At 47.6% G+C, this 17846-nt stretch overlaps 1 protein-coding gene across 5 annotated transcripts in view; it reads right to left on the bottom strand.

The window, feature by feature from the left end:
- Positions 1-17846, bottom strand: part of LOC126519732 (CD180 antigen-like) — a 331658-nt gene that overhangs the window by 201309 nt on the left and 112503 nt on the right. For 2 of the 5 annotated variants that reach the window (XM_055065333.2, XM_055065334.2), the window contains exon 1: positions 9740-10436. The exons of the other annotated variants lie outside the window; for them this stretch is intronic. In XM_055065333.2, the coding sequence (XP_054921308.1) occupies positions 9740-10407 (668 nt within the window). In that variant the 5' untranslated portion in view covers positions 10408-10436. Of the gene's footprint in view, positions 1-9739; positions 10437-17846 lie in introns of those variants that run through there. 5 annotated transcript variants of the gene reach the window in all.

Consider the following 17846-nt stretch of genomic DNA (forward strand, 5'->3'; position numbering starts at 1 on the left):
AAACTTCTTAATCTCATCCGCCCACCTAACTTTCTGCCCCCCCCCCCTTGCTACGCTTCCCTTCCCTTGGAATCCAGTCCGTAACCCTTAATGACCATCGGTTATCTTCCCTCGTCATTACATGTCCTGCCCAAGCACATTTATTTTTCTTGATTTCAACTAAGATATCATTAACTCGCGTTTGTTCCCTCACCCAATCTGCTCTTTTCTTATCCCTTCACGTTACACCCATGATTCTTCTTTCCATAGCTCGTTGCGTCGTCCTAAATTTAAGTAGAACCCTTTTCGCAAGCCTCCAGGTTTCTGCCCCGTACGTGAGTACTGGTAAGACACATCTATTATACACTTTTCTCTTGAGGGATAATGGCAACCTGCTGTTCATGATCTGAGAATGCCTTCCAAACGCACCCCAGCCCATTCTTATTCTTCTGATTATTTCAGTCTCATGATCCGGATCCACAGTCACTACCTTTCCTAAGTAGATGTATTTCCTTACCATTTCCAGTGCCTCACTACCTATCGTAAACTGCTGTTCTCTTCCGAGACTGTTAAACATTACTTTAGTTTTCTGCAGATTAATTTTTAGGCCCACCCTTCGGCTTTTCCTATCCAGGTCAGTGAGCATGCATTGCAGTTGGTCCCCTGAGTTACTCAGCAAGGCCTACCATATGAACACAACAATCAGCCCTTCACGATTTGTCAAAAACTTTTGTGGACGACCCCCACTTCACTTGTCTACCACGCGACATCACGAGAACCGGAATACCTCCCCATCTGATATGACTTGTACACACTGATTATGCATGATTTGACCGAACAAAAGGAAAATAGTTATTTCTGCTTCGACGCCTTTTCCCCATTAGCCCTAGGCTATTGGTCAAAAGTTTTCGGGCTGCACCCACTTCTTCTGCCTGTCACGCGTCGTCACAAAACCGCAAAAACGCACACGTCAAAGTGACGCGTACGCGTTAAAGATGCATTAATATGCGAACAAAACTGAATTTTTTTCTTAATAGCCGCAGGCTGCCCGTTCCGAAAGGAATAAAAGATGGCTGCTGCCGATCGCTCAGGCACTGGCTACTCGCACCTGCTGGAGAGCATGGGTATATTTGCGTATAATAAAACTTTTTGCGTGGCCGTGTGTATAGTAATCACGTGGACCGTCACGTTTGTTGACGTGCGGTGAAGTGAGAAAAACCTTGAAGGCGGTAATGGGATGGGTTGCACAGGCGGACATATAATTCGCACTATTCTCTTATGCATAAACAAGTAAAATTCTCTAGCACAGATTATCTTCTAGCGTATAAAATCTTATACGTGGCATGCTACGGTGTTCAGTCACTCGCCCAATAACGCGCGAAGTCTAGGCGTACCCAGATTTCTATAACAAATACCCGGATTTCTATAACCTCTGCACAAATGATCAAACTGGCATAGACGACGTATGGCTGGAATTCAAAACTCATATTGGACACTGCATAGATAGTTTTGTACCGATAATACAAAAGGTCATCTGGAAGCAGAATCCTTGGATCATGCGTGACATAATCCATATGAAGCGCAAAATAATAAGGATACGCAAATCTAACAAGTCGCGACGTGTCCCAGCTTACCAGTTACGGATAAATGAATTAACGAAATCACTCAAGCATAAACTTCGGTGCGCCAGATAACACTTCTGTTATATGTACTATAGACGTGCTCTCTTGACTTCAAAGTGCAGATCTGTGTGTATTATGTGCGCTATAGGCGTGCGCTGTTGACTAGATCGCGCAGATCTGTGGGTATTTAAGCAGGTGGTTCTTCAAAAATAAAACCAGTTGTTATAAAGCGCTCGTCCTTGTGTTTCTTCTATTCTTCGTCCCTGTTTGTTTGCGCACAAGAAGTTTTAAGATGAATCTGTTCCAACTAGGCCGACTTGCAGTTATGTTTAAGGTTATTGTTTGCAAAGGCGCGATAACGCAAGTATGTAAGATACACAACGGGTGGAGACAGCCTGGGCGGTGGCGATGTTGTCCGCCACAGCCCATCGCAGCCATTGTCACGCTCCTGCGTACAATGGGTAAAAACTGTTGAATTCTCTTGAGAAACAAAAACCACCGGCCAGCGCCATACATACACGAAATACGAGTATCGCTCACCTAATTAAATCAAGCAGGCTAGATGACTGCCACCGCCCCGCTTCAGAGAGGATGAAAATTAATCATAATAATAATAATAATAATCACCATCATCAGCAGAATCGTATCGTGCCACTAGTAATGGATGGATGCATGTTTGAGCGTCCCCTCTAGAACGGGGTGGTGAGTTGCACTACCACGCTCTTGTTATTATATTGCCATATGTTCGACCTGTGTAAAAAAGCAAAAAAAAACAAAGGAAAACAAACAAAGAAAGATGACTTGTGCAGCTGTGTATGCACGCTCCTTAATGGTGAACTGCACCTTCACCACAGCTCGGTAACGCATTGCACTATATTCCTGATCGGCCCATCTATGGGGAGTGCTTAATGCCTGCTTCACCTCCGCCGCGGGTTGGGGCAATATTGCACGATCTTCGGGATCTGCTTCCGTATGGGGAGTGCTTAACCCCTGGTTCCCCTTCGCCGCGGGTTGGCCCGGCATGGCACTATCTTCTGGATCGGCCCACGTATGGGGAGTGCTTAATGCCTGCTTCACCTCCCCCGCGGGTGGGGACAATATTGCACTATCTTCCGGTCGGCTTCCATATGGGCAGTGCTTAACCCCTGGTTCCCCTTCGCCGCGGGTTGGCCCGGCATGGCACTATCTTCTGGATCGGCAAATGTATGTGGAGCGCTTAATGCCTGCTCCAACTCCGACGCGAGTTGGCCCGGCATGGCACTATCTTCCGGATCGGCCCACGTATGGGGAGCGCTTAATGCCTGCTTCACCTCCGCCGCGGGTTGGCCCGGCATTGCACTATCTTCTGGATCGGACATCGGGTTCTTCGGGTTTGGCCTTTGCCGCTATTCATCAGAGATTCATATAGCCGGACAGGCCGCCATTGGAACATGAACCTGGCAACGTTTAACGCTAGAACGTTATCTAGTGAGGCGAGTCTAGCAGTGCTATTGGAGGAATTAGAGGGCAGTAAATGGGATATAATAGGGCTCAGTGAAGTTAGGAGGCCAAAAGAAGGCTATACAGTGCTAAAAAGCGGGCATGTCCTGTGCTACCGGGGCTTAGCGGAGAGACGAGAGCTAGGAGTCGGATTCCTGATTAATAAGAATATAGCTGGTAACATACAGGAATTCTACGGCATTAACGAGAGGGTGGCAGGTCTTGTGAAACTTAATAAGAGGTACAAATTGAAGGTAGTACAGGTCTACGCCCCTACATCCAGTCATGATGACCAGGAAGTCGAAAGCTTCTATGAAGACGTGGAATCGGCGATGGGTAAAGTCAAAACAAAATACACTATACTGATGGGCGACTTCAATGCCAAGGTAGGCAAGAAGCACGCTGGAGACAAGGTAGTGGGGGAATATGGCATAAGCATTAGGAATAGCAGGGGAGAGTTATTAGTAGAGTTTGCGGAACATAATAATATGCGGATAATGAATACTTTCTTCCGCAAGCGGGATAGCCGAAAGTGGACGTGGAGGAGCCCAAACGGCGAGACTAGAAATGAAATCGACTTCATACTCTGCGCTAACCCTGGCATCATACAAGATGTGGACGTGCTCAGCAAGGTGCGCTGCAGTGACCATAGGATGGCAAGAACTCGAATTAGCCTAGACCTGAGGAGGGAAGGGAAGAAACTGGTACATAAGAAGCCGATAAATGAGTTAGCGGTAAGAGGGAAAATAGAGGAATTCCAGATCAAGCTACAAAACAGGTATTCGGCTTTAACTCAGGAAGAGGACCTTAGTGTTGAAGCAATGAACGACAATCTTGTGGGCATCATTACGGAGCGTGCAGTAGAAGTCGGTGGCAACTCCGTTAGACAGGATACCAGTAAGCTATCGCAGGAGACGAAAGATCTGATAAATAAACGCCAATGTATGGAAGCCTCTAACCCTACAGCTAGAATAGAACTGGCAGAACTTTCGAAGTTAATCAACAAGCGTAAGACAGCTGACATAAGGAAGTATAATATGGATAGAACTGAACATGCTCTCAGGAACGGAGGAAGCCTAAAAGCAGTGAAGAAGAAACTAGGAATTGGCAAGAATCAGATGTATGCGCTAAGAGACAAAGCCTCCAATATCATTACTAATATGGATGAGATAGTTCAAGTGGCGGAGGAGTTCTATAGAGATATATACAGTACCAGTGGCACCCACGACGATAATGAAAGAGAGAATAGTCTAGAGGAATTCGAAATCCCACAGGTAACGTCGGAAGAAGTAAAGAAAGCCTTGGGAGCTATGCAAAGGGGGAAGGAAGCGGGGGAGGTTCAGCTAACAGCAGATTTGTTGAAGGATGGTAGGCAGATAGATTGTTCTGGGGAAACTGGCCACCCTCTATACGCAATGCCTCATGACTTCGAGCGGACCGGAATCTTGGAAAAACGCTAAAGTAATCCTAATCCATAAGAAAGGGGACGCCAAAGACTTGAAAAATTATAGACCGATCAGCTTACTGTTCGTTGCCTACAAAGTATTTACTAAGGTAATTGCAAATAGAATCAGGAACACCTTAGACTTCAGTCAAACAAAGGACCAGGCAGGATTCCGTAAAGGCTACTCAACAATAGACCACATTCATACTATCAATCAGGTGGTAGAAAAATGTGCAAAATATAACCAACCTTTATATATAGCTTTCATTGATTACGAGAAAGCGTTTGATTCAGTCGAAACCACAGCGGTCATGGAGGCATTGAGGAATCAGGGTGTAGACGAGCCGTATGTAAAAATACTGAAAGATATCTATAGCGGCTCCACAGCCACCGTAGTCCTTAATAAAGAAAGCAACAAAATCCCAATAAAGAAAGGCGTCAGGCAGGGAGATACGATCTCTCCAATGCTATTCACAGCGTGTTTACAGGAGGTATTCAGAGACCTCGATTGGGAAGAATTCGGAATAAGAGTTAATGCAGAATACCTTAGTAACTTGCGATTTGCTGATGATATTGCCTTTCTTAGTAACTCAGGGGACCAACTGCAATGCATGCTCAATGACCTGGAGAGGCAAAGCCGAAGGGTGGGTCTAAAAATTAATCTGCAGAAAACTAAAGTAATGTTTAACAGTCTCGGAAGAGAACAGCAGTTTACGGTAGGCAGTGAGGCACTGGAAGTGATAAGGGAATACATCTACTTAGGACAGGTAGTGACTGCGGATCCGGATCATGAGACTGAAATAATCAGAAGAATAAGAATGGGCTGGGGTGCGTTTGGCAGGCATTCTCAGATCATGAACAGCAGGTTGCCATTATCCCTCAAGAGAAAAGTGTTTAACAGCTGTGTCTTACCAGTACTCACGTACGGGGCAGAAACCTGGAGTGTTACGAAAAGGGTTCTACTTAAATTGAGGACGACGCAACGAGCTATGGAAAGAAGAACCGTGGGTGTAATGTGAAGGGATAAGAAAAGAGCTCATTGGGTGAGGGAACAAACGCGAGTTAGTGATATCTTAGTTGAAATCAAGAAAAAGAAATGGGCATGGGCAGGACACGTAATGAGGAGCGAAGATAACCGATGGTCATTAAGAGTTACGGAATGGGTTCCAAGGGAAGGGAAGCGTAGCAGAGGGCGGCAGAAAGTTAGGTGGGCGGATGAGATTAAGAAGTTTGCAGGGACAACATGGCCAAAATTAGTACAAGACCGGGGTAGTTGGAGAAGTATGGGAGAGGCCTTTGCCCTGCAGTGGGCGTGATCGGGCTGATGATGATGATGATAATGATGATGATGATGATGATCAGAGATTATACGAAATACAACGAATGTATGGTACCACAGCAACTTTCTTTGCTTTGGCAGTAGAACTGCTAGAGCCGATAGTTGAAAGTGAGCGTTCTCTTTGTCTATCTGCTTCTTTGTACGTCTTCGTTCAGTAGCGCTTACACACACTATTATGGACTCAAACCAACTAGCCCGCCAACGTGTTTTAACCAACGCTAGGTGACCGCCCCATTTCATAGGGTATGCCGATAAATCATCACCATCAGCGGTATCATCAACGTCCAGACGTGCCACTCGTCACGCGATGTGACATGCGTGCCGCGTAGCGCCGACTCTACGCGGCGCGCATGTTGCATGTATCGCATGAATGGATCGATACATGGAAACTTTGCATTGCAGTTGCGTTGTATTACACCAGGTGTCCCGACATGCGGCAGTTGCATGTAGCAGTTGCACGTAGCAGTTGCATATTGCATGTAGCCGGACCTGATTGGCTCAGGCAGGCTAAGTGACTATTCTTCAACGCCCCGCATCAAAGGGGAGGCCAACAAAAAACATCATCATCATCGTATCGTGCCACGGGTCGAGGGATGTGATACGTGCGCCACGTAGCCTCGATACGCGTGTTTACGCTTCGGTACACTTTATGGCGCGTCCTCGCAATCAACGAACCGCTGCTGAAGAAGGCAGTCGAATCGTAGAACGCCGCGGCTACAACCAGGCAACGTCACGCTCCGCCGACCGCAGCGCGAGCCACAGCTCGCCGTCGACTCCGGGCGGGCAGTCTGGATCGTTAGAACGACGCAAAAAGCCTTCGCCGCGAATACCCTCACGTGCTGTTGCAAGTGAAGCTCCTGCGGTGCCGCTCCTCTAGCTTACGCTGTGACTGCGCTCGATGCCGCGCAGGCCAGCGACTCGTTAGGGAAGCGCGAGAGAAGGATCCCGCTGCTGCACACGGCTGAGTACATGTTGGAGTACAACAATAGCATGTGCTCCGTCTCGTGGGTGTTACCTGCGCACTATGGTGCTGCGCACGGTGAGAGGAAAGAAGAAAAAAAACAACAATACCAATGCACCCTGTTATACAGTATATCGTAGGTCACCAAAATATAGGCAGCTTGCATGAATGGCGGAGTTGTGCCTGGAAGTAACCGTCGATATATATTTTAATTATTGTTAGTAGTCGCAGTACCAGCTGTTGTTGTTGTACTAGTGGTAGTGCTAGACGTATCTCTGTATTGATACTCCATTATGCTCTTGGTGAAATCACCAGTCGAAAAAGAAAACCAACTCGCAGCGTCATCTGCCAATCGAACGCAGAATGTTCCAGATCACTAAATTATGCCGCAGAGACATCGCTTGGTCTAAGCCACAGCCACGCTTGTCATGCCAAACGTCACTCGTATGTTTGGTAGTGGCAGCTCAAGCCATGAACTGCGGCTGTAAGATACCCTACCAAGCAGTAATTGTTCACGCAGGAACTGCCAATACTGAATTCCAAAGGATACTTATCACTCGATAACCTTATGAGTACTGTAGCAACACTTCATGCGCAAGCCCTTGGCGTCGTCATCACGTAGGCATGGAGAACGAGCGCCACTGATTTCCAATTCTTAGATGGGAAATAAGTTCTGCGGAAGCTCGCAAGGTGGGGAAATTTTCACGCAAGGGAGAAATCGTCATCCAACTGATTGTAAGCACGAAACTACAAAGGAAACTGGGAAAAATGGGTTTCTGGGAAAAACGATTTCACAGCTGAAGAAACAATTGTCCAAGTCAGTCACTCTGCCATCTGAGCTGCTAGCTTGCTGGTTAGCTGCAGGATCCCGAGCGAGTGAATTTTTCTTGAAAAACTCGCACGAATTTCCTTTGTACCTTCACGCTACATGTCTTGCTTATCATAGTTCTTCCGTTTTCCCAATTTTTAGGTGTGCACTGCCCGATGAAACACCTCCAGAAGCGTGAGCACAGCCATGGTGAACATTTCGCTAACCATTAGAAGACACACGAAGAAGAACGGCCACACAAGTATCTGATGGTCGAGCTAAGCCTTTATACGTTTGTACTTCTTCGTCATCAAATGTGTCTTGTAATACTTAGGCCAGTTTTCACGATGTCATACCAATTGGCTTAGTTATTTGCTCTATTAAAGGCGCAGTCAAATTACCAAAAGAGACAACACCTTAATGTGCCCCATCGCGCCACTGACCAGCCTTATACAGTCAATAAACAGGGATTCATTGTTGCGTACAGCGTAAAGCCTAGGTTCTGTGAAGGTAAACGCGCAAAGGACCGGACACACGCGTGCGGAGCACACAGCACAGACGGATAAAAGCAATGTTGGGCTTGACTGCCCTCACCGAGATAGGCATCGCAGTTGGGATAATAAACAGAAATGGCAAAGCATACTTCCCCTTGTCCTACTTGTCGCCGGCTTCGTCACGCATATTTTGGTACGTGAGTACTGGTACAGGCTATGATGAACATTTTTGAGCGAAATCTGCTCGCGGAAGCTCTAAATGCTCGAATTTCAAAAATGCGAAGACAAGTACATGCCTCCCGAATACGACGCAGAGTAGCACATCGGCATTTCTCACTAAGCGCCGGAACCTATGACTGATGCTCAGCTCTTACGGAAATAACAAGTACATACATTCGAACTATTCTCGACTGCACTTCTTTGCAATTCACCGTATTATGTAGGTCATGATAAACACGTGTTATTTCCTTTTCCCTGCGATGAATTCAGTTTTGTACAGTGAAGCTCTCTGCAAGAGCTGCGAGATCCCTGGCGTGTTGGTCCCATCCTATTCCAGCTTTCACTGCCGATAGGCTGGCGTTTGCTCTAAATCAAGATTAATAGAGCCGAGGTTGTTACAGGCATAGGTAGGTGTACAACTCAGAAATCGAGGTTTTAATAAAGGGAGAAAACATCACGGAGAGATGGGCGAAATTCTAAACTGAAATAGATGCGCTATAGGACCTCATCAGGTCAAGCAGGCTCAGGACTATTTCAATGAGCATGCAAATGTTCAATGAGCATGCAAATATAAGTTATCACACTCATCATCATGGAAAGTGCAGCGCATCATACATAGAATGTTCTCCCCGTTTCTGCGTCGCAATATTTGCTTCGTGCTAAATATCATGCAACGTACAGCTTTTTGGCATTGTATGAAAATGTCGGCGATAAAGTTACATTGCCTCTTATTGTCTGCATCATTCTATTCCTACAAGAAAAAAGCAAACCATAAACATTGCTTTTCACACACATTTACGGCAATAAACTGGTACAAGTGCGCTTTTACCAGATAACGATGAAAATTTGAAATAACACTAAATGGTTGAACGTGATGTTTTCTTTTTCCTCTTTTTTAAAAAACTGCAACCTTTTTATTGCGAGGGAGGTATGGTGTTAGGGGATATTGTTTGGTCTGTGCCACTCGTGCTCGACCCAGAAAATAAACGCGGAACACTTCCTATAACACGACTATCAGAAATATATAGCCACGTTACAGCCACACCTCGCCGACCAGCCATGTGTTACGCACAACACACATAAGACCAAAGAGAAAGAGAGAAGAAAGGAAAGGCAGAAAGGTGAACCAGACGCACGACCGAAATGTTCCAACAAACGTCGCTGGACCAAAACAGACGACAGCCTTTCTGGTCATCAAGGCTACACAGATGTCGTTCCCCCTTAAAAAAAAGCTGTTCGAGCTATACTCCTTGTTTACAATTTCTGAAAATGTATTCTTGACAGAATATGAAGCGCATTAAGATATTCCTGCCACGTCAGTAACGTTTCACCTACGGTTTTTTCTAGAAAACAAAAACACAAATGCTATCATCGCGACAAGAGTGGCTCTTTACCTGAAGTCCAGGTGCGCCAGCCTCGCCGCCAATTGAGGAAAGTAACTTCTGCGCAGTGACTTGAGTTCATTGGCCTTGAGGACGACCTTCTCCACTTCATTGAGTCCTGCGAGTGCTCGGTCTTCCAAGCGTCCCATCTTGGTGTGCTCAATTACGAGCCGGTTCAGCCGGCTCATTCCATTGAACCAGCGCCTCCTTAGAACTCTAATGGCGCTGTTGACGACGTCGACCTGCCTGAGTCCCTGAAGGATGGCCAAGGAGCTGTCACCCAGGTCAAGCGTCGACTGCCTCACGTTCAATGCTTCGATGCGGCTCGTGCCCCCTGTGGCGCGTAGCTCGAAGGGGTTCTCCATCCGAAACTGCGATTCCATGACCCTCACCGTGATGACTTGCAGTCTGTCGAACAGGTCCGGCGTCAAGGTGAAGTTGATGTGCTCCAGTGAGAGTGCGTTCAGCTTGTAGCTGCTAAGGTACCCCAGTATGGTCCTCAGGTAGTGTTCGTTTGCGATGCTCGAGCACAACACTCGGATGCCGAGGGCCACGCGTGTGCACGAACACGGGTGGATCATGCTGTCCGACGGGCAGACGGCAGACGAATATCTCGCCTGCCCCGGGAAGAACAGCGGGACCACCAGGGCGACGCGGAGCAGCCGAGCCACAGCCATCATCGGTCGGGCTGCTTGCTGCGCGAATGTCCCAGCACACAATGGAGCCGAGGGAGCGCCTGACAATCGTCTGCCTTATCGGCGCTGCATAGAAGCTGGTTCGTCGATAATTTGCCCGGCGATAAGCTAGCTCTCGCGCTGCGCGCCGGAATGGTTGCCTTGTGGATCTCTTTACGCGTGCAATGTGCACCGGCAGTGGCGCAGCCAGAAATTTATTTCGGGGCGGGGGGGGGGGGGGGGTGCAAGGAGTTACACCGGCGAAAAAGACAAATACCACTCTTCCTCCTCCTTCACCTCTTTCTCTCTCTCTCTCTCCACACACAGACATATATATATATACTCCACTATTTTGCTCTTTGGCAATATTTTGGAAGTCGCCTGACACTGTATCGCGCTTTCGGCGTTGTGGGCACGCAATATTATTGTACAGTTAATTATAAAGGAACGAAGCTTTACCCTCGAATTTCGATAGTATAATGTGATGCAAGTTTCACTCGACCCGCCGTGGTCGCTCAGTGGCTATGGTGCTGGGCTGCTGAGCACGAGGTCGCGGGATCGAATTCCGGCCACGGCTGCCGCATTTCTATGGGGGAGAATTGCGAAAACATCCGTTTACTTAGATTTAGGTGCACGTTAAAGAACCCCAGGTGGTCAAATATTCCGGAGTCCTCAACTACGGCGTACCTCATAATCAGAAAGTGGTTTTGGCACGTAAAACCTCAAAATTTAATTTTAAGTTTCACTCGCTTTCGGTGACTCGCTGTCCGACTTGTTTGGAAGTAACTTACAATCATGGTATTGTAGTCAACACGCGACGCATGTTGTTATTTGATAACACTCGGTAATTCATGAGGCAGACTGTCAGAAGCAGGGCTGCTTCCTGTTTAGAAGCCTTTGTGAAATTTATGGCACCCGTAGTTTGCAATAAAATACGGACGAGTAGCTCCGAGAGATTTGACAGCGTCGTGTATGCTCACGCCCGCCTATCCTGAAAATTGCTGTGATGTTTGGCTAGGATGGACCCTCTGCGGCATGCAGCGCGTGTAACGACCGGGCAGGCGAGCCTCAGCCAGGCGACGGCCTTCTGGTGTTCAGCGATCGGGCAGACGCTCTCCCGATCTCCATAATTATCGTCCAATTGCGCTCTTGACGCTTTTAAACGCGTCTCAACCCCCCACACTCCTCGCATCCACCAACCCACTCTGCTGAAAATCATTTCCGTTAGTCCCTGTCACACTCTTCAACATTCACCGGGTTGCTGAACGGCGCGGAGACCCCCATCATTCCTATATTTCTGCTTCTTCGTGGAGATCAAAGCCATTTAACTACATGCCCTCCAACCTGATTGTTGTGGCGGTTTCTTAGCTTCCCTGGGCCAGCACCCCCGTCCTTGATATATTTTGCCGTATGCAAATCAGCGTTCTGTAGGTCCTTCTTTCTTATCCCGTTTCTCTCCCTGTTTTCATTCTTAACTGCGCGTGCAAACTAGCATAACAGCCAGCTATTCTGAAGTTTATTAACATAGCGAAAGTCAGGGGCAACGGAACAAAAATGAAGAAAAAAACTGGGGTTGTTTATTATGAGTTTACTAGGCAAGCAAGTCGTAATACTTTTGGAAAGCTTTTGTTGTGCGCAGCGTGGTCGACGATTCGGTCGAGTACCAGACATGAGACGCTCTTCGACGACACAAAGGCCTGGTGTGGAGCGACAGTGTTGGTGCAAGTTTTATGCACGCGCTCTTGCCATCTTTACCTGTGTGTGGAATTTTTAGCGCTGATCCACCCCCCTCAGCAGTTATGTTTAACACAATCCGAAATGAAGCAGAGGCGCATCACGAGCGGGGCTGCCGTGTTCTGCGCTTGGCAGAGGGAATCGCCCCTGTTTAAATCCGCTCTAGGACTCTCCCTAAGCCTCCCCCTAAGGACTCCCCCTTTTACATTGAAAGTTTCCCTTTCATCCACGTCGCTATTTTGGAGCACCTATCCTTAAACTTCCCGTTCCGTGGGAAAGGAGGGGAGGGGGGATTCCTCAGAAAATTTCGGAGGAGGTTTCGACACCACCCATGGCTACGCCATGTTAAGAACGGCCCGCTGAGATGCAAGTTTTGCCAGCCAGTTGCGACAGCAGCGGCAACCTTTTCTCGGAACCCCACAGTTACGCTCTAGCCTCGTCGCCATTGTGACTAAACGCGCTCGGCGGACCAACTATTGTTACTGAGCCGCCACCGCCAACCGGGTCTGCCACGAGCGGGGGAGTGCCCGAGGGAACGTCGTTTCTTTCATTTCTTATTCTCGGATCTTTTTTTTTCTATTGCTGGCAATCTGTACTTTTCATTGTTGTTTTTCTTTGTTGTTCCCACTCCTGTAAGAGCCTGTAAAGGCTTACAAGTATTAATAAAATAAATAAATAATACTGATGCCTCTTCCCACGCGCCGTTCGAGACGCAAGACAATGGGCTACCAGCCGCGCTGCGGGGGTCAGCTCGGGAGTTCTACGAAGGCCGGCTGACCTCGGTTGGGGACCGTGAACCTCACGCAAGGAAGTGTGTGAGTGTGTGTGTGTAAACCGTCCCGCAGAGAGGCGACTTGTTTACGATGACTGGACGGCCGTTTCCGTCACCTGGGTATCGGGGGAGGACCGAGTGTTTATAAACCGCTGTCGTGCGGATGCTCAGTACACTTTCTCAAGCAGTCATGTTAGACTGATACACTTTCTCAAGCAGCCATGTTAGACTGATACACTTTCTCAAGCAGTCATGCTAGACTGATACGCTTTCTCAAGCAGTCATGTTAGACTGATGTACTTTCTCTCGCAGTCATGCTAGACCGATGAATTGCATGTAAATACTGTAAATAAACTCATATTCTTCCTTCTGGATCAGAAGCAGTCCTTGCCTTCATCAACGTCCTCAGCGTGGATAAATTGGACGACGGCATGGGCCAGCTACCTTCTAATTTATACCGGACTCCAATGTTGACAACGGGTTACGAACGGTGGGATTGAGCCCCCGATCATAACAGCCAATGTCCACCTGTCTAAAGGGTAATAACTCGCCATAGTAATTAAGCCCAAGTTTCGTTTCCCGATGCTTCTTAATAGCTGCAATGTAATGCGCTGCTGAGGATTTGTACATGACAGGAAGCGTTGAAACATTTGCGTGATCTGACGCTACAGCTTTGCATACCTCAAGGTCAACACAACATGTTACATACCGTGTCTTAAAGAGACAACTCATTTCAGTTTCACCGTTAGTTTCCACCTTATTTTTGACATAGCTGTTTTGACAAGCTACTTAGCGCAGTTATTGACTCATGGATGCAGACTCTGTGTGAAGTTTCCTGTGCAAGCGCTAGGTAGGTTATATCTGGATCAATTCATGGCTAAATTAAATGTATGAGCTTTTTATGGTGAAACAAACGATGACCTTCTGCGAGTGCACCAAGTGCACAGCTCACTTGGTGAAGAATGCTTCGCATTGATATTACCTGTTTCTTTCGCACTATTTGGTCTTGAGGATGATGATTACATATATGTATACGGGAGCCTTCTACATTACACTCACCGTATTGAACGAGTTCAACGTCGTGGTGGTAGTTTTGTAGCGTAGAGTCGCTCGCAGAAGGTCATCGTTTGTTTCACCATAAAAAGCTCATACATTTAATTTAGCCATGAATTGATCCAGATATAACCTACCTAGCGCTTGCACAGGCTGACCTGCAACGACAAAATCGGTGTGTTAGAATCAAGCGGTTCCCGGCGCACGCGGGCAACGATGCGTCCGAGAAGCACGATAACCACAACGAGACGGCACACGCAGTGGCGCGAGCGCTAACCAACCGCGCCGCTGCAACCGACCGTCCAACGTGGTGTAGTGCCAAGGACCGCATTACGACGTTCAACGAACTTACCCAGTTCCACCGCCTGGCTCGAAGGACTTTCCCACCCCCGCACCCGGGGCTGAGCCGAGCGGAGGCGGTGCTGTTCAGACAATTGCAAACTGGTTCTTTACCCACCCCAGTATTAATGACTCATCTATACCCTAAATTATATGTGAGTGATGTGTGCCGCGTGTGCCAGCGGGAGAGGGCCACCCTGACGCACATCCTATGGGATTGCACCAAGTTCCCCAATGAGGCTTCGACAAGTACAACGATTCCTCCGCGACTCGCGGCTGCGGCGGAATGCTACGACCACGAAAGCCAAACCTGGGCCGTCCAGCAGGTCTCGGCGGCTCTTGAAAGACAAAGGCCGAGCGAAACCGACGGAACGTTGCCCCACAGGGCGACCAACCGCGGGAGTAACACGCGCTGGAGTTGAGTAGAGACCACCCGCTGAGAAGACGTCAGGGCCCGCGTCACGGCGCCATTTAGTCATGGTGTCGTTCTGCAGGCGACTACATGAAGTTGTCTCTCTCTCTCTCTCTCACCAAGTGCAGCCACTCCAGTATCTCGTTGACAGTGCACTCTAAAGAGAGGGAGCGAATAAACTCAGTGGCCTCAGCAGGGGTGAAAGTCCATCGATGTATAGATTACTCCACCCCTTCTGGCCATAGCCCGGCGAATTGTCAACTCCCTATGGGAGTTAGCGCAGTCTGAAATATGCAAGGCAGTGGCGACTGGGTATGTGTCACTTGGTATGCCACTCGGTTTTTGTTTGCCTTAAATCGTATATCGTGCCATTAGAAACGTTTTCTCTTACATATATATATTAAATATAAACATTACATCATGTATTCAGATATACAAGACTTCTCAATCGTATATCGTGCTATCAGAAACATTTTGTCTCACGTATATTAAACATAAACATTACATCATATATTGATGACTGCTCTCCACAAATCATGAATGCTTCGCATTGAGCAACTACAGTCGAGTCTGCCAAATTCTTTTAAAGTTTAGATCAGATCAAGAAGCTTCAGATGTGGAAGGCGAAACAAAGTCGCAGCCAAGCATTCCGCTAACATCCATATTTACACAATCGGCATCAATTTTCCCGGAGAGGTCCAGACCACTGATGTGAATGCGCGGAGCCTTTAACGAAAAGGTATTTCGTTGAGAGGCTAAGAGGGAGAGAAGCTTGGTGGGCGGTGAGGGCCGTCAAAGCGCTGCTTTACTTTGCCGTTCTCAGTTTATTGTGCGAAGGAAAGTGAAGTAAAAGATTGAATTATTGATTGATTGTTTAATTGATTGATTGATTGATTGATTGAATAAGACTTCCCTTTAGCAGAGATGGCGTGATATGCTCAGTACATTACTTTATTTTGTTTTAGAGATACCTTATTTGATTACGTGCTTATCAGACCATAATGAAATCTTGTCAGTGTAACTTCGCAGCATAGAAGCATCAGTAGTTTTCGAATTACACTATAGAAAGCTCAGTTATCTGTGTTAATCTGAATAGAAAAGTTTAATCCAGGGAAGAAGTACTGAAGCTTACAGATGAGGAAAGTACATGAATGGGAAAAATTGGGATCCACCTTAATTGTAGCACGAAGCTACAAAGGAAAGCCATACGGGTTTCTTTGCAACTTCGTGCTACAACTCTCGTGGATTCCAATTTTCCGCTTTCAGTAAGATTTCCTGTTAGCGCGACGGCCGATTGTCTTGGAGTGAAAAGAATAGCTTCGGTTTCGTTAACATTTGTTACTATGAGAAAGCCAGCTTCTTTAAATTACTATTGAGAGAGAAATTATATGCACACTCCAGGCGCATTTCTGGCGCCGTTGTAGGCGTCGCCGTGGTGTTCCCTATAAAGTCCGAGCGCGATAACACTGGAGCCGCGCGTCGTATGCTGCAGGTGCGAGTGAAAGTGTGCCAGGGTGAACCGAGGACGGTGGCTCGGGCACGCACATGAGGAAGGCGGGGAGAAAGCACGCGCTCTTCCACCACGCGCAAGGCACCCTGGGGTGGGGGCATGGGCGTTATACTTTCGGCGGCGGCTTCTTATGACGCGGCCGCACGGGCCTTATCTTGAAAACGATCTGCGGTGAGTACCGAGTCTAATTGCGCCGGGTGCTCATAGCATCGTGTGCGCCACGTTCTCGCCGCTTACTTCGCGTTGAAGCCAGAGGCAGCACTAAGGCCAATACGCTCGCTGCTGCTGCCTCTCTTCCTTACGCCAGCGTTCCTTATTATGCCCTGCCACATATTCAAGCCATCGTTTAGCACAAAGCGCGCCTGCGGACGATAATGTAATGACATATTTGTGTACTTGCAGTGCACTCCCCAGAGATGGGCTACGCAACGATTGTGATTATGGCATCGATCGAGGTCGCCGTTTCGATCCTGGATGCGATGGCCACACTTGGACGAAGGCGAAATGCAAAAGAAAAAATTGGCAGTGGCTTAGCTCGCGACTATGCCAGGATATACGTAGTGAATGCTAAGGCATAGCATGGTTAGCCTTGGTTAATCTTGATTGCAAATCCAGGTTAGTCTGGTTGTCTAGTTATGTTGCGGCGTTTAGCCAGTCGTTCGGCACGCTGTTCGTTTGTTTCCTGGGCGATTCGTTTTCTCTTCATCTCGTTCCGATGTCGATTCCAGGCCTCGTCCTGCTTATCAGAATTGTCGCTGTCCATATTGCCGCCTCAGCTGTGGTTGCGGCGCCCGCGAGCTCTTCCTCTTCAATCCTCCGACATGTTATCAGGCATGCGAAGCAGCTGGCGAAGCGAGCGGAGGCGAACGCAACGACGAGGAACGCGGTGTGACGTCATGTGCCTCATCGGAGCAGGGCCACGGCGAAATCGCAAGTTCGCGGCCAGTAAAGTTTTCGTTTTAAAAGCAGAAATGAAAACGCTTATTTACTTAGAATTAGGTGCACGTTAAAGAGCATTCGCTGGTCAAAATAATCCTCTAGAGTCCCTCGCTACGGCGTGCCTGATAATCAGTTTGTGGTTTTGGCTCGTAGAGCAGCATCACTTCCTTACGTTAACACGTCATGCCACGATGCAATGCACCAGGTGAGGCATATTTCGAAGCCGTTGTTAAATTTTCAATTCAAGCATTCCAAAGTAGTAAAAACCGGAATTGCCATGTCGTGCCTTAAGTCTTCTCTCACCCAATCCTGCATGCACAAAATGAGCGCCTGTTTTAATGCACAGGTGCGGCGCCTACTAGAAGCAGGTTATCCTAGTGTAGCAGTGGCCACTGTGGCTGAACGCCTAAAGAAGTCGGTTTCGAGGGGGACGGACGTGATTACAGAAAGCAGTAATAGCAAAAAAATAGTTATGGCTATTCCGTACATTCGTTCAGTACCGCACATGCTTAAAGAAGTAACAAGTAGATATGATGTTAATGTTGCTTTCCCTGCCCCCAATAAGCTCGGTAAGATATGCGCTTCCGTGCAGAGGAGAAATGAGGAGATAAAAGGCAAAACAAAAAAGAACAGATATTTGTCCTGTGAAACACAATAAGAACAACAGTTTTACTGACTGTCGTATG

Source organism: Dermacentor andersoni, chromosome 10 (assembly GCF_023375885.2).
Source record: "Dermacentor andersoni chromosome 10, qqDerAnde1_hic_scaffold, whole genome shotgun sequence".
Classification (NCBI taxonomy): domain Eukaryota; kingdom Metazoa; phylum Arthropoda; class Arachnida; order Ixodida; family Ixodidae; genus Dermacentor; species Dermacentor andersoni.